We start from the raw sequence: 15,814 nt of genomic DNA, 5'->3' as shown, positions 1-15,814 counted from the left end.
GTTGTGGGTTAGATTCCAGGCAGGGCACATACCTAGGTTGTGGGTTTGACCCCCAGGCAGGGCACATACAGAAGACAACTGTGGGAGCACAGAGGCCTTGTTATCAATATACCAGAATGGCCAAAGGGTGCTCTGGGCATGAGCCTAAACGGGATGTTCAAGGACTCTGAGCCTGGGAATCCTAATCAGACCAAGATACCATGAGCGGGTGTAAGGACACGTGGTACACTGTGCCCTTCAGTAGCCGATATGATTGGTGTAACTATTGGCAAGAAGCCTTCTTTATCTAAATACTATAAAAGTAGGTTACTGACCAGTCTAGTCAGCTAAGGCGAGAGTGAGAAGTCTGCTGGAGTATGGAGAGAGAGAGAGCAGCCAGGATGAAGTGTGTGAAGAAGTCTGCTAGAGAGAGCAAGAGAGAGCAGCTGGGCAGGAGAGACAGGAGAAGCTGCTGAGCCGGGGAGCTCAGATACCACCATGATGTGAGGCGGTGAGTCTAGGAGGCAGCATGTGGCTGCTCAGATAATAGCTGTGGGTACAGAGACTGATGCTGCTTTATGGGAAATATTTATGTTCACTAGCCGGTGTCCGGCTACATACCTGGATGGACTTTGCAGTGAGGACTGTTCTTGTCTGATGGCTATATGGCCACTGGCTTCAGCAATAAAGATTCATTCTTATATACCCACAACCTCAGGCAGAGTGGCTCGGACCCAACACCTGTTACTAGTGAGCAGAGGATAAAGGAGGAACTTGGACTAAGTTCCCAACAGTTAGCACAGTGGGCAGGGTTTGAAGAAGAACCAGCCCTGGTGTAGCCAGATGGGAGAATTTAGAATACATGAACTCAAAGCCACTCAGAGCGCCAGGGCTCCTGCTGCGTGCTCTGACAACAACCAATCGATGTTTCTCTCTCTCCCTCCCCCTTCCTCCTAAAAGTAATGAAAAAATATCCTCAGGTGAGAGTTTAAAAAAAAAAAGTGCTCAAATATTAAAACACTTTTTAAACCAGTCAATACTTTAGGCCTAACTACATGCCTACATTTTGAGGTTCCAAAATAGATATGTGATTAGAAGCAGCTATAGATTAGGTTCCAAAAATAACAACCACCCACCAGGATACACATTTTAAAAACTCTTTAGAAAGTCAAGAATTTTATATAGTCCTATGTAAAAAGTTAGAAAGAACTACCAATTATTAGACATAAATGCCAAAAGTGACTTAGAGGCCAAAAGAAGGAATTTTAGCTCTGGAGACCTAAATAATGCTAGAAACCTACTACTTTACAGCTACCATAAGTAACACTGTTTCCAGTCACAATCAGAAACTATTAAGACATAACAGCAAACTGTACTGTTCTGGGCACTGTATAGAAAAAAAGTGAGGTAGATATGATTCCCATCCTAGAACTTCCCATTTAAATGCATTAAACAATGACTAGGCTGCACAATTTTAGTTAAAAAACCTAAGTGTATTTTTAATAGAAAACAGATTTAAAAAATATATCAGCTGTAAAATATACAGTATTTGACCAAAATGAAAATTTAGCATTAACTTTCTCATCTTACATCTTTAATTTTTATGTATCTGAGGTTTTTTAATTGCTGGTTTAATTTTCTGTGGAAATATAAAATAAATGGACCCAAATGCCACACTATTGAGGACTTTTTAATCACTCTTTGTAATTACGAGTTTTATGACTTTCCAAAAGCAATTTTTCCCCAATTGCCATTTCCTGCTTCTCTGACTCTTATGTTTCATAAATTCGGCTGTAAATCTCAGTTAGTTCTCGTTTTTGTTTGGCTGAAATATTGAAGGGCAAGGGAGAGTAGGGTTACTTATAAATCTTGTATTTCTCTGAAAACACAACTTGCATTTTCTTTAGTCTTATTTGACTCCAAATATGATAAATAACTTTCATGAAGCACAAGAGACATTTTACTTAAATTTACTCTCCTTTGTTCAAGTTAAGGAGCAATAGGTACAGCTTTTCAACTTACTTATTTATTCATTTTAAAAATATATTTGTATTGATTTCAGAGAGTAAGGGAGAGGCAGAGAGAAATAGAAACATCAATGGTGAGAGAGAATCATTAATCAGCTGCCTCCTGCACGCCCCACACTGGGGATTGAGCCCACAATGCAGGCATGTGCCCTTGACTGGGAATCGAACCGTGACCTCCTGGTTCATAGGTCAATGCTCAACCACTGAGCCACAACAGCCAGGCTAATAGCCTAATTTTAACAGACATAATTTTTTCTCCTTACTATGTAAGGTCAAGTCTATTCATTTGCATATGATATAATCACATAAGGTAAAATCTCAAATTAATAAATTCTGTTGACTTACCAGATTGGACACTCTAAGATTTTCTGCATAGCATTAAGGACATTTTGAACTTCTTCAACTCGATCCGCACATAAATCCATCTCTCCCTGTTACAATGAACTTTAACACATAAACAAACCTGGTTATATGTCTATATGTGTAGCTATCTATATACTAGAGGCCCCGTGCACGAATTCGTGCACAGATGGGGTCTCTCGGCCTGGCTTGTGCCCTCTCGCAATCTGGGACCCCTCGGGGGATGTCAGAGAGCTGGTTTCAGCCAGACCCCACCAATGCACCACCGGGCCTCTGTTTTTTTAAATAAGAGAAATTTAAGATCAGAGTGCTTTAGAATTATGCCAACCATAAAACTATAGTAACAAAAGCCTTATTTTTTAACATTCTAAGGTTTTCATTGTAATTCAGATCACTTTAAATTCCTTATTTTTTCACATATAGCCTCCAACCATTTCCTTCCACTTCCCTTTGGTCTCTTCCTTTCTCCAAGCAAGGGAAAGCCACAGTGGGGTGACTGGATGCGTGGCGGTGGCCTCAAACTTCTCCAGTCATCCTGGCTGTTTTCTTTTTCTTGCATAAAACCATAATCAACACAAGCAAAACCAACACCAACCAAGGCTCCCCACCCCTGTCCTTCCCCCAGTGTTTCCCACTGGCTTGCACCCATCTCAGGAGCCTCGGGCACATCAATGCCGGCAGCCTCTGTGATGAGTAATGCCCCTCCACTTTCCTCTAGTCTCTGCTCGGAAACGTATCTGAATACAGTTCTTCAGGGCTCTTCCTTCCACAGAATCCTGTCTCCTCCTCTTCCCAGACACAGTTCTGCCCCTGTTCTTCATCAGGGTCCCCTTCTCACTTACACTGACTCCTCTTTTACATGACAGTGTCGCCCCCAAAACACATTCCAGCTATCATCTGGATTCCCCTTCGGACACTCCCCTTCCTTATTCTCGGTGCCTCCCCCACCCCGCGACCCACAAAGTGCACCCCTCCCCACGATTATCCCATTCTCAACTTCTTAGGCTCCTCGGGTCCCACCCTCCCGCTAGCCCCAGCCAGATAACACCCACATTGCTGTCCTTCAGAAGTTCCCTCCCCCACTCTCTGCACGCCAGTTTCTAGCCCGTCCGCCCGAGCAGCCCCTGGGCCCACTCCCTTCCCCAAAGTTCTCTCACCTCTACTCAGATCAAAGCGTCTGGGCTTTCCCGGCCCAGGAACCCAGTTGTCTGAAAAAGCACCCCCCGACCGTCCTCGGTTGAGACTGCTCCGTCAGCTTAAGGCGCGCGGTCGCAGATTCAATTTATCCGTAATTCCCGCGCTTTTCCGTTGCCACGGAAACCGGCCGCCGCGGCTGAGCGAGAGCCTCTCAGAACGCGAGATCGAAACACGTTTACGGAAGGGCGGAGCTGAAAGAGCCAAGAGTCTTTTAGGGGCTTCCAATTGGTCAGCCATTCTGTCCCTGTTACGTAATTGGTGAGAGACGGAAGAGAAGGAATTCTCCCGGAGTTTTCCATTAGGCGCCCGCCCTCTCACCTCAACGCTTCCAGAGACCGCTTATTATTACGTCACAGAGATTGCCGTCCCGGGGTCAGACTCGCTGAGGCCCGAATTGAACGCAAGATAGTGCCGACACACTCGCAAGGAGAGGTCTCGTTACCTCCCCCTTCCCGCCGCCATGGAAGTCTCCAGTTTAGGTAAATAAAAGGATTGCAGGCAAAAAAACTACGATTTCCAGCATGCATTGCGGACCAAAAGACCTTCGCCACAGTGTTCCTTGGAAACTGTAGTCCTATGGAGAGGAGCTTCCGACACTGGAAGCGGGCGCGATTCTCAGGGCAGCCCAGTTAATAGAGTGAAGAGCTTCGCACACTTCTCACGTCAACAGATATGGATTGGAATGTTATGTTTTCGCATCTTAAGAGAGGAGAATAAGCTGAAGAACCTACAAGTCCTAGGAAGACTACAATTCCCACCCAGCCCCTCGCATCTCGAGTAAGTAGTCCTTTAGGTCAGTGACCTAAGGGAACGCCGTGGGCGCAGAATTTGCCTGGGAAGGGGACTGCGGTCCCAGCCCACGGCTGCGCACTCGTAGTTCCGCCCCTCATCCCCAGTGTTTATTATTGTTGTGCGGTTCAGGCAGCTCTTGCCCAGCCCCCGCAAACGCGCCCTCGACCAATCAATAGGGTGGTAGTTTTGAGGGACAAGGAGTAAGAGCCAATCATCTTGTCGGAAACTCAGAAACTGGGGACTAGCCTCTGTCTCTATCCGCCATGTTAAGATTCACCCCGCAGGGGTAGCAGCAGAGCTGGCAGCGAACGGTCCCTGCACTGGCCTTTGGCAGGCGCCCCCCGGGGGCGGGAAGCTGGTAAGGAAGCCGCTGCGATTACCTGGGGGTGGGGTCACGTCGCCCTGAGAGGGCTTGGGGAAGTTCAAGGGAGGAGTCCTGTCAAGAAGAGGGGCGACTTTTTCCACGTCTGGGGGCAGCGGTTCTTTTCAGTGACTGGAGGGGAGAGCCGTTCGTGTTCTGAGGGGCCGAGGGGGCGGATACCGCCGGTGGGATGGAGGGTCCGTGGCTGAGAACGGGCGGCTCTTGCTGATGGAAGGCCGAGACTCACCGGCACAAAGAGGGCCTAGGGAAAGAAAACGAGAGAGTCCTGGCGGGGTGGGGGGGTGGGGGGAGGGTGACACTCTTTGGGGGACATGGAATGCTCGGAAAGGATAACTGGAAGACTAAAATGAAGTCCGCGAGGAAAAACAAAACACAACAATGCAGAGCCTCCTCGACCCCATCCCTTCTTCTTTTTAAGAACCTCATAAGTCTCCTTGGTCAGGGAACTCTGGTATTAGAAAGGTACCGTTTTTATTTTATTTTATTTTGTCCAACACCCAGCTTTCCAGGTCCAAACACTTAGCTTTCCAGGTCACATATTTTAATGTCCGGGATATCTGTACAAGCCTCTGGTGGAGACAGTAATCCAAGCTCAGGTTCCCAGGCCTGTTTCATTAAAGAGGTTTTTGGTTTCCTGAAAAAAATTCGACATAGGGGAAAAGCTGACTTGTGCCAAGCAAAGGTGAGTCAGTGGCACGAAGTTATGATGCCAGTTAATTAAAGTTGAAGGCCTGGGCCCCAGCTCCCTGACTTGACTGGCTTAAACTGCAAGGACAGATGGGTCTAACCATTTCCATAGCTTTGGTGTTTTCCACAAGTTCAAGATGAATGCTCTTGCTAAAAGAATTTTTACATATAAGCCAAACGGAAATAGGCAGTTCTTTACGAAGACCTGGATGTGATCCAGCAAAGCTAGCCTCCCCCACTTCCTGTTTTCTCAGTCAGCCGCTCAGCTGGATGAGCTCCAAAGTATCTAAACTAATTTCCAATTGTGTAATTTGAGAAAAGGGGGAGGGGGAGGGAAGGTTAGTGTCCTCTGGACTCTGAAAAGTGTGGAAGTGTGTTTCTCCGAAGTTGAAAAGTCAGACAGTTTCAGAGTCCCCTACTTTTGGCAGACTGAATCAATCACTTCATTTCCCTAATTTTTTTTTTTTTTTTTGCACAAGATTCTGGGGTGTTGACAGGAATTCTTTTCAAGTTTTAAGGACCCCCAAAATTGCATTCCATAGGACTAGATGTCAGCAGGGTTGCTAGAAACCGGTATTATTTTGGTGAAGAACTTGACTCTAGGTGGAACAAAGAATTTTTTTAAATGGGGGATAATTGTTTTTGGATTTAAAAAAAATCCTTAATCAAACCTCCAAGGTCCTTTCTAATGACCTTGTATTGTTTCACAGGACTGTACATTATACTGTGGAAAACAGGACTATTTTAGATTCTAAAAATTTATTTATAATTTTACATTTGAGTAACATTTTCAAAGAACTTGCACACACATTTTTATTTGGTTCTTATGATAATATTGTGAGGTTGTCAAAGCAGAGATATTAGACCTATTTTACAGATTAAGAAATTGAAGCTCAGTGGTTAAATAACTTGTTCACAGTTACATGACTGGTAATATGTCTGGAACCCATTCTTTTCAACCCTTGTGCTCCTTTACCCTTTATGCTGTAAACTTCTGGGGGCTTAATCTTGTTCATCTATCTTTTGTGCCTGGATCAGAATCTGGCTCTTTGTAGATGCTTATTAAAGTCATAAAAACAAACCAACCTAACAACTCATCAGTAAACAAAATCCTTAAGAAAAAACAGGCCCTAGCAGGGTAGCTCCGTTGGTTAGCGCGTTGGCCCCAAGGTTTTGGCTTCAAACCCAGGTCAGGGCACATACAAGAATCAGCCAATGAATGCATCTGCATAAGTAAATGAAAAAATAAATCTCTCTTCCCTCTTTCCATGCTCTTTCTCTAAAATCAATCAATAAATAAAAGTTTTTTTAATCCTCAAGTAAAAACAAACAACTTTATCAAAATAGACAGTCCTTTAAGGAATTGTTAACTTAGGCATGATAATAGTATTATGGTTGTTTTTTAAATTCTTATCTTTTAGAGGTACATAATTATTTTATAGATGAAATGATGGCCCTCGCTGGTATGGCTCAGTGGATAGAGCATCAGCCTGCAGACTGAAAGGTCTTGGGTTCAATTCTGGTCATGGGCACATGCCGAGGTTGCAGGCTCAATCCTCAGTGGGGGGCTTGCAGGAGGCAGCCAATCAGTGATTATCTCTCATCATTGATGTTTCTGTCCCTCTCCCTTCCTCTCTGAAATCAATTAAAAAAAATTTTTTTTAAAGAAATGATGGCTGTCTGTCAGGGTCAGAATAATCCAATAGGAAAAGGGTATTGCTGTAAAAAGATGAGTCCTGAGTCGATGTTAATTATGGAAGATAGCTGTTGAGCCCATAGGGTTCATTAAATATTAATCTCTTCTTTTTCTTTATAATATGTGTTTATTGATTTTTAGAGAGAGAGGAAGGGAGAGGGATAAAAAGAAACATTGATGAGAAAGAAACATCCATTGGCTGCCTCTTGCACGCCCCCTTCTGGGGATAGAGTCTGCAACCCAGGCTTGTGCCTTGACCAGGAATCAAACTGGTGACCTCTTGATTCATGGGTCGGAGATGCTCAACCACTGAGCTATACCATCTGGGCAATCTCTTTTTTTTCTTCTTTTTAAAAATATTTTTATTGATTTCAGAGAGGGAGGGAGATGGAGAGAGATAGAAACATCAATGATGGAATCATTGATTGGCTGCCTCCTGCCCGCGCCCCACCCCCCCCCCCACCCCGGGGATCGAGCCTGCAACCTGGGCATGTGCCCATGACCGGAATCTAACCTGGGACCCTTTAGTCCCCAGGCCAATGCTCTATCCACTGACCCAAACCAGCTAGGGCTCTCTTTTTGTATAGGTTTAAATTTTCCCATAATAATTTTTTGAAAAATTAGATTGCTATCACTTATTGGCCTTTAGACTAAAATCAAGTGTAAAAATTAAATTGCTATAGTTTGCTTAAAACATTAGTTGACTATAGTCAATTCACATTGAAGGGTTTGGGGATGTGTAGGAGTATAGTTGAAGTGAGGGTAACCTGTAATTGATCATTGTTAGTTAGAAGTGTTCATTACTCTACACTTTTATGTATGTTTGAAATTTTCTGTAAAAGAGACTACAAAAAACAGGTGAACTTGAATGAAGGGTGTTGAATGCTACCTCAGTGTAGTTTCTTGGCTAGTGTTTTGGCCTCTAAGTTGTTAAAATTGATGTAATATAGAAGCTGGGTTGCTCAATTTATAAAAAGACTTCTTTTCCAAGAAAAGTGTAGGATGTTGTTTTCAAGTTATAAAAATATACTATATAATAAAAGGGGCCCTAACCGGTTTGGCTCAGTGGATAGAGCGTTGGCCTGCGTACTCAAGTGTCCCAGGTTCGATTCTGGTCAAGGGCATGTACCTTGGTTGCAGGCACATCCCCAGTAGGAGGTGTGCAGGAGGCAGCTGATTGGTGTTTCTCTCTCATCAATGTTTCTAACTATCCTTCTTCCTTCCTCTCTGTAAAAAATCAATAAAATATATTAAAAAGGTAACATGCAAATCAACCAAACGGTGGAACAAGTGGTCTCTATGACGTGCACTGACCACCAGGGGGCAGACGCTCAACGCGGGAGCTGCCCCCTGGTGGTCACTGCGCTCCCACAGGGGGAGCGCTGCTCAGCCACAAGCTGGGCTGACGGCTGGAGAGTGGAGCCTGTCACACCTTCATAACAGCACTAAGGATGTCCCGCTGCAGCTTAGGCCACCCCGTCAGTCGGACATCCCCCCAGGGCTCCTGGGCTGCGAGAGGGCACAGGCTGGGCTGAGGGACACCCCCTCCCCCACCCCAAGTGCACAAATGTCATGCACCGGGCCTCTGGTAAAAATATAAATTCCCTGGCAGTAGGGACCTAATCCAATTTACTTATCTTGATATTAGAAGATAATAGGTATCTGTTTAGTTAACCAATCATTATATGTTTTTATTGATATTTTTAGAGAGAGAGGAGGGGAGAGGAAGAGAAACATTGTTCCGTTGCCTCCCGTAGCACCCCAACTGAACCCGAAATCTTGGCATGTACCCTGACTGGGAATCCAGTGACAGCCTTTTGTTCCAAGGGGGTGACACACTCAACCAAATGAGCCACACTGGCCAGGGATTAACCAATCATTATGAAGTTCCAGAAAATTCTAAAGGATTTTATTAGATGATTTATGTGGATGTGGCAAAAATTTACATTCTCTCATCAAACATTTAACCTTGAGATTTGTTTTAAACCACCCACTAGGTTGTAAGTAGCAGAAGAGCAGACATTGTCTTTTCATTCACTGCTGTGTCCTCCTAGCCTAGCCGAGCCTATATTAAATCCTCATAAATATTTGTTGAAATATGTTTATACAATTTACACTCTTTCTAATGTTTCCTCTCTCCTCTCAACTCTAGCACCACAGCATGGAACCACAGGTTACTTTAAATGTGAGTTTTAAAAATGAAACTCAAAGCTTTCTGGTTTCCGATCCAGAAAATACAACTTGGGCTGATGTCGAAGCTATGGTGAGCGTTAATTTTATTTTGTTTCTCTATCCTTTAACCATAGATTTCCCTCCCCCCCCCAGAGGTAGCTATTTTTAGCAGTGTTGTTTCATAGCTGCAAAGTCTGTCATATTTACCATTTCTGAGCCTTTTGGAAAATTATTTTTGACAAAGGTTCAGTATTTATATAGGAGATGTGCCTTAGTAAAGGGAACAAATAAATAAATTTTTTTTGAAGAGTTTAGAAAGGCGAATTTTTTTGTTTGTTTTTTTAAGTAAGATAGGACTTAGAAAACCTATTAATTTTAGAAACAGTCTGAGGAATGAATTGGTGTGAGCCCCACCCTAACCAGGCCCCAGAGGAATGTTCTCTTGCATGAGAGCAAATATGTTACTGTGGTTTGTGAACCATTAAGGGTATAATATGTTTTACAAGAATTGATTGATTGCCCTAACCCAGTGGTTGGCAAACTCATTAGTCAACAGAGCCAAATATCAACAGTACAATGATTGAAATTTCTTTTGAGAGCCGAAAACCGACTTCTGCGCATGGGCCACGAAGTTTCAATTGCACTGTACATGTGCGCTGCACGTGGTATTTTGTGGAAAAGCCACACTCAAGGGACCAAAGAGCCGCATGTAGCTCACGAGCCGAAGTTTGCCAACCACTGCCCTAACCAGTTTGGCTCAGTGGATAGAGCATCAGCCTGTGGACTAAAAGGTCCCAAGTTCGATTCCAGTCAAGGGCATGTACCTTGGTTGCGGGCACAACCCCAGTGTGGGGTGTGCAGGAGGCAGCCGATCGATGTTTCTAACTCTCCTTCTCCCTTCCTCTCTGTAAAAAATCAATAAAATATATTTTTTTAAAAAAGAATTGATTGGCCGAAACCGGTTTGGCTCAGTGGATAGAGCGTCGGCCTGCGGACTCAAGGGTCCCAGGTTCGATTCCGGTCAAGGGCATGTACCTTGGTTTCGGGCACATCCCCAGTAGGGGGTGTGCAAGAGGCAGCTGATCGATGTTTCTAACTCTCTATCCCTCTCACTTCCTCTCTGTAAAAAATCAATAAAATATATTTTTTTAAAAAATTGATTGATTGCTAGGTCAGAGGTTATCTCAAAGTTAAGCAGAAAAAAACTACAGGTGCTTAGACAGCAGCACATATATTCCTTTTTTATTCCTTTTTAAAAATTTGTTTATTTTTGTTAATGCTTTTCCTCCTCTTGGTTTGCCCTTTGTACTCTTGCTTGGTTTGCAGTAGTGAATGTTTTACTTCCTGTATAACTGTTTATCTAACAAACACTTTGGTAAAAACCTACTTTTACCTGGTTAGTAAAAACCACATAATTGGTTATGTGTTATGGCAACTAAAAAGGAAAATAAATGGTGGAAAGACCACAAAATATGGTCTGATCTAGTCCTCTGTCTTTCTGCACATAATTTCTTTATACTGTCCCAGACAGATGGTTATGTGGAAGTTGGATCTTGTTTGTCAGAGAATCTGAAAATCAAACATAGTTAATCTTTTTTTCCTAGTAGTTAAATGAGCTGACAGCTTGCCTTTTTACTTTATTGTAAATGTCAAATTACAAAAGTGTAATATGTGCCCATTATAAATAGAAGTGAGCCTAACCGGTTTGGCTCAGTGGATAGAGCATTGGCCTGCGGACTGAAGGGTCCCAGGTTCGATTCTGGTCAAGGGCATGTACCTTGTTTGCGGGGTGTGCAGGAGGCAGCTGATCGATGTTTCTCTCTCATCGATGTTTCTAACTCTATCTCTCTCCCTTCCTCTCTGTGAAAAATCAATAAAATACATTTTAATAAATAAATAATAAATAAAAATAGAAGTGAGAGAGTCCAAACATATATAAAGAAAAAGTTAATGTCCCTCCATCCACTTCCCACCTCTCTGGGGTAATCAACATTAACAGCCATGTTCATACAGATATCATACTAGGATCCTACTATAAACATTACTGTACGCAGCTTGCTTTGTTTAACCAAAAGTATATTTTATGGTTGTTTTTTTAAAAATATATTTTATTGATTTTTTACAGAGAGGAAGGGAGAGGGATAGAGAGTTAGAAACATTGATGGGAGAGAAACATCAATCAGCTGCCTCTTGCACACCTCCTACTGGGGATGTGCCCGCAACCAAGGTACATGCCCTTGACTGGAATCAAACCTGAAACCTTTCAGTCCGCAGGCCGATGCTCTATCCATTGAGCCAGACCAGTTATGGCCAAAAGTATATTTTAAACATAGTTTTCAGTGACTAGATAAGAAGTCAATCTCATTTTTTTTTAAAGTATAGATTGTCCACATTATTTGTATTGGTGTATTATTATAACTTTACCATTCCTTATTGAAAGATTATAGTTTTTTTAAAATTGAAATGTATTTGGCATTTTATATTAGTTTCATGTGTACAATATGAGTCTATATTTATATACTAGAGGCCCAGTGCATGGATTCGTGCACCGAGGGGTCCTGGATTGCGAGAGGCACAGGCCAGGCCAAGGGACCCCACCAGTGCACAATCAGGGTCAGGGAGGGACTGCAGGAGGGCTCCAGGTCGTGTCTGGCCCGTCTCACCCAGTCCTGATTGGTGGGACCTCAGCAGCAAGCTAACCTACCAGTCGGAGCGTCTGCCTCCTGGTGGTCAATGCGGGTCATAGCAACTGGTGGACCAGTCGAATGAGCAGTCACTTAGCATATTAGGCTTTTATTATATAGGATACCAACAATAAGTCTAGTTAACATCTATCACCATACATAGTTACAACATTTTTAACTAAGTTTGTACCTTTTGACCACCTTCATCCATTTCACCCACTTTCCACCCCCTGCCTCTGGCAACCACAATGTGTTCTCTGTGTCTCAGTTCATTTGTGTGTTTATTTTTAATATTCCACATGTAAGTGAAATCACACATTGTTTTTTGTCTGACTTATTTCACTTAGCATAATGTCCTCAAGGTCAAAGGATGGTGTGTGTTTTTTAACCACTATAAAGTAAACCACAGGGGCTAGCTCTTTGTATATAACTTATACACTGATCTATAGGATAAAGTTTTTCAAAATGAGATTAATGGGTCACAAGACATGTGATTTTAATTTTTAATTAATATTGCCAAACAATTGTAGCACCTCACAGGAATATATTACAGTGCACTAAATAAATTTTTGACAATATTGGACGTTATGGCTTTGAATTTTTTTTGCCATTCTGTTGGGGTGACAGACATTTCATTGGTTTAATTTGCATTGTTCTTTTATTTTTTTAAAATATATTTTCTATTAATTTCAGAGAGGAAGGGAGAGGGAGAAAGAGATAGAAACATCAATGATGAGAGAGAATCATTGATCGGCTGCCTCCTGCACACCCCCTACTAGAGATCAAACCCGAAACTCAGGCACGTGCCCTTGACTGGAATCGAACTCAGGACCCTTCAGTCCACAGGCTGACGCTCTATCCACTGAGCCAAACCAGCTAAGGCTAATTTGCATTGTTCTGACTACCATTAAAGCTTAACATCTTTTCATGGATTTTTTCGGCATATCTTTTCCTATGAAATTTCTGTACATTTTTGCCCACTTTTACCTAGATTGTTAATCTTAGGATTATCAGTTTTGCAAATGCTCTTCATGTATTGCAGATGTTAACCCTTTGTCTATTTTATGAGTTGCAAATATTTTCCCCAGTCCATTGTTTGTCTTTTGACTTTGTTTATGGTGTGTTTTTTAACCATTGGAAATGTTTAATGTTTATGTTCTGAAATATGTCCATCCTTTTATAAGGTCTAGGTTTCTGTTATAAACTACCTTTTTGATATCTTGATCATATAGTGTGTACTTTTCATTTGCAGGTAAAAGTTTCATTTGATCTGAACACTATTCAGATAAAATACCTGGATGAGGAAAATGAAGAGGTAAAGTATATTATGGTACCCATTGCCAGGCATCCAGAATAGGGATTTTATTTTTCAAGACTTATGTGGGGCTTGAAGAATTCAGAATGCTGTTTATCTCATTTGTGTAGTGGTTTATATGTATTTGATAATTGCATGTTCTAAGCTGACTTATGGCATTTGAGATGGAGTTGAGAAATGGGGAAGCAACATTGAAGAAGAAAATTTGAGAGATAACTTTTAAAACTATGTCCTGATCTTAAATTTAAATATATCATAAGTTGCCATTTTATTTATAATAATAATAATACTGGCCAACCTTTGTTGAGTGGTTACAATGTGTCAGTCTAAAAGCAATACTGTATATTAGGTACTTCATTATTATCACTGTTTACATGAGGAAACTGAGACTTAAGAGATTAATTAATAAACTTACCCAAAGGCACAAAAGCTAGGAAGTAGTAGAGGTTCATTCCATACCCTCTGGCTCCAGAGCCCAGGCTCCTAGCCATTATATTATGCTGCTTTTTTTTTTTTTTTTTAATATATTTTATTGATTTTTACAGCGAGGAAGGGAGAGGGATAGAGAGTTAGAAACATCAATGAGAGAGAATCATCGATCAGCTTCCTCTTGCACACCCCCCACTGGGGATGTGCCCGCAACCAAGGTATATGCCCTTGACCAGAATCGAACCTGGGACCCTTCAGTCCACAGGCCAATGCTCTATCCACTGAGCCAAACTGGTCAGGGCTATTATGCTGCCTTTTAATGTATCTGAAATAAAGGAGAATAAAGTAGTTAAGCAGTAAAATTTCTTAACTATTAATTACAACTAGTTCATGGTACTAGAAAAGCTGAACCCCTGATCTGAGATTTTGCATCTATCCTGTGAGGCTGGTCCTAGTAAACTGCTCAATTGATGAGAGGTTTATAATTCACTGTTGCTTTTTTGTTCTTTTACAGGTATCCATCAACAGTCAAGGTGAGTCAAAAGCCTTCATCTGTTCATTGGCATATGCATTTCTTTATACACTCAATCTTGTTGCAATATTAATTTTAGAGTAGAATTTGGTATACAGTAAATTGACATTTCACTCATTTATCCATGGACATAAGTTACATAGCATATTTTTTATTTTACAGCAGTTTTTTTTTTTATCTAAAGGTTGGTGCCTTTGATTGGAGCCTAAGGACAGCTTGTTTAAACAAAATCCTCACCTCAGGATTTGTTGTTGTTTTTTTTATTGATTTTTGAGAAAGAGAGAGAGAGAGAGAGAGAAGCATCAATTGGTTGCTTCCCATATGCACCCTGACTGGAATTGTACCCTCAACCTAGGCGTGTGCCCTGATTGTGAATCTATCCTCAACCTTTTGGTGTACGGGACAACGCTCCAATCAGCTGAGCCACCCAGCCAGGGCAGAGCCTAAGGATAGCTTTCATGGGAGATTCTCTTAAGTTTAGATGATAATCTGAACTGCCTCCCAGTCCAACACATACAATTTGTTCTGGTGTTACGTTTGTCTCTGACTTGGTATATATGTTAATGTCAGTTCACAAACAAGTGGTATTCTAGAAGCTTATTTATAAGATGATTGTTCAGAGGTTGGAGTATATTTTGCCACAGGAATAATGTTATATTTGAAGGCTAGGTTCCCAGACTAGCCCCAAAAAACTTATTTTAAGCAGCTGAAATGATAGTATTTCATGAACTCCATTGAGTCCTGAGTTCCATTAAGTCTAGTATGAGGGATCTGGGTGGAGGTTTTGTAACTAGAAGGCGCCAGTATCAGAGAGGAAATTAAAGGGTAGAACTAACCTGCAAGTAGCTTCTATTTGCAATGTGATGAGAAAGGAGTTTGTCAGCAAAAAGATAGTAGCTGTTCATGTGTAAGGATTGTAAGCTAAGAATTCTTAAAAGTAAGATTGGCTGTACTTAATAAAATCTTTTGGGCTGGTGAAGAAATATCACCATATGTATTTTTTTGTCCTTTTAGGAGAATATGAAGAAGCACTTAAGGTAATGGTTATTGCATCTTATTTTCAAATAATTTTTAAAATGTTTATTGACTAAAACTTGAACCTGAATTCTATTGGCCATGGGGAGAAACTAATGAATATAGAGAAAAACCTATTTTTAGGGGAACTATGATGAGTGGGGCATACCACTCAGCGAAAGGCAGCCCCAAATATAAAGGTTTTTTTCAGTTATAATTCCATCTCATTGCTGGTCTTGGTGCCACCATCCTAGCATTTAAAAATACAAAGAACTCTCTGGAATGGTACTTTCTGGTTGACATTTTTTATCTTCTTCCTTCACCTTCATCTCCCTATAGAATGTTGCAGTATAATGTGGGAGAATTTAAGGTATAAAGCATCCAGTTACAAACAATGCTTGTCTGTCAGTGATGGATCAGAGCATTCCTCAAGGTCACTTTTTTAAAATATATATTTTATTGATTTTTTACAGAGAGGGAGAGGGATAGAGAATTAGAAACATTGATGAGAGAGAAACATCATGAGAGAGAAACATCGATCAGCTGCC

At 41.7% G+C, this 15,814-nt stretch overlaps 2 protein-coding genes across 8 annotated transcripts in view; one reads left to right on the top strand and one right to left on the bottom strand.

Annotated features, from left to right (window-relative positions):
• Positions 1–3,655, bottom strand: part of BRCA1 (BRCA1 DNA repair associated) — a 55,151-nt gene extending 51,496 nt beyond the window's left edge. For both annotated transcript variants that reach the window (XM_079798801.1, XM_079798802.1), the window contains exons 1-2: positions 3,524–3,655; positions 2,352–2,450 (exon numbers count right to left, since the gene is read on the bottom strand). In XM_079798801.1, the coding sequence (XP_079654927.1) occupies positions 2,352–2,431 (80 nt within the window). In that variant the 5' untranslated portion in view covers positions 2,432–2,450; positions 3,524–3,655. The remainder of the gene's footprint in view (positions 1–2,351; positions 2,451–3,523) is intronic.
• Positions 3,656–3,939: 284 nt separating this feature from the next.
• Positions 3,940–15,814, top strand: part of NBR1 (NBR1 autophagy cargo receptor) — a 30,221-nt gene continuing 18,346 nt past the window's right edge. Inside the window, exons 1-5 of one of the 6 annotated variants that reach the window (XM_079798803.1) lie at positions 3,940–4,340; positions 9,273–9,383; positions 13,229–13,291; positions 14,235–14,253; positions 15,267–15,289. In XM_079798803.1, the coding sequence (XP_079654929.1) occupies positions 9,282–9,383; positions 13,229–13,291; positions 14,235–14,253; positions 15,267–15,289 (207 nt within the window). In that variant the 5' untranslated portion in view covers positions 3,940–4,340; positions 9,273–9,281. Of the gene's footprint in view, positions 4,341–4,546; positions 4,714–9,272; positions 9,384–13,228; positions 13,292–14,234; positions 14,254–15,266; positions 15,290–15,814 lie in introns of those variants that run through there. The other 5 variants (XM_079798804.1, XM_079798806.1, XM_079798807.1 and 2 more) reach the window with 5 other exon arrangements.

Source organism: Cnephaeus nilssonii, assembly GCF_951640355.1.
Source record: "Cnephaeus nilssonii genome assembly, chromosome: 19".
Lineage (NCBI taxonomy): Eukaryota > Metazoa > Chordata > Mammalia > Chiroptera > Vespertilionidae > Cnephaeus > Cnephaeus nilssonii.
The sequence above is the reverse complement of the archived record's forward strand: the minus strand, read 5'-3'. Positions and strand labels throughout refer to the sequence as shown.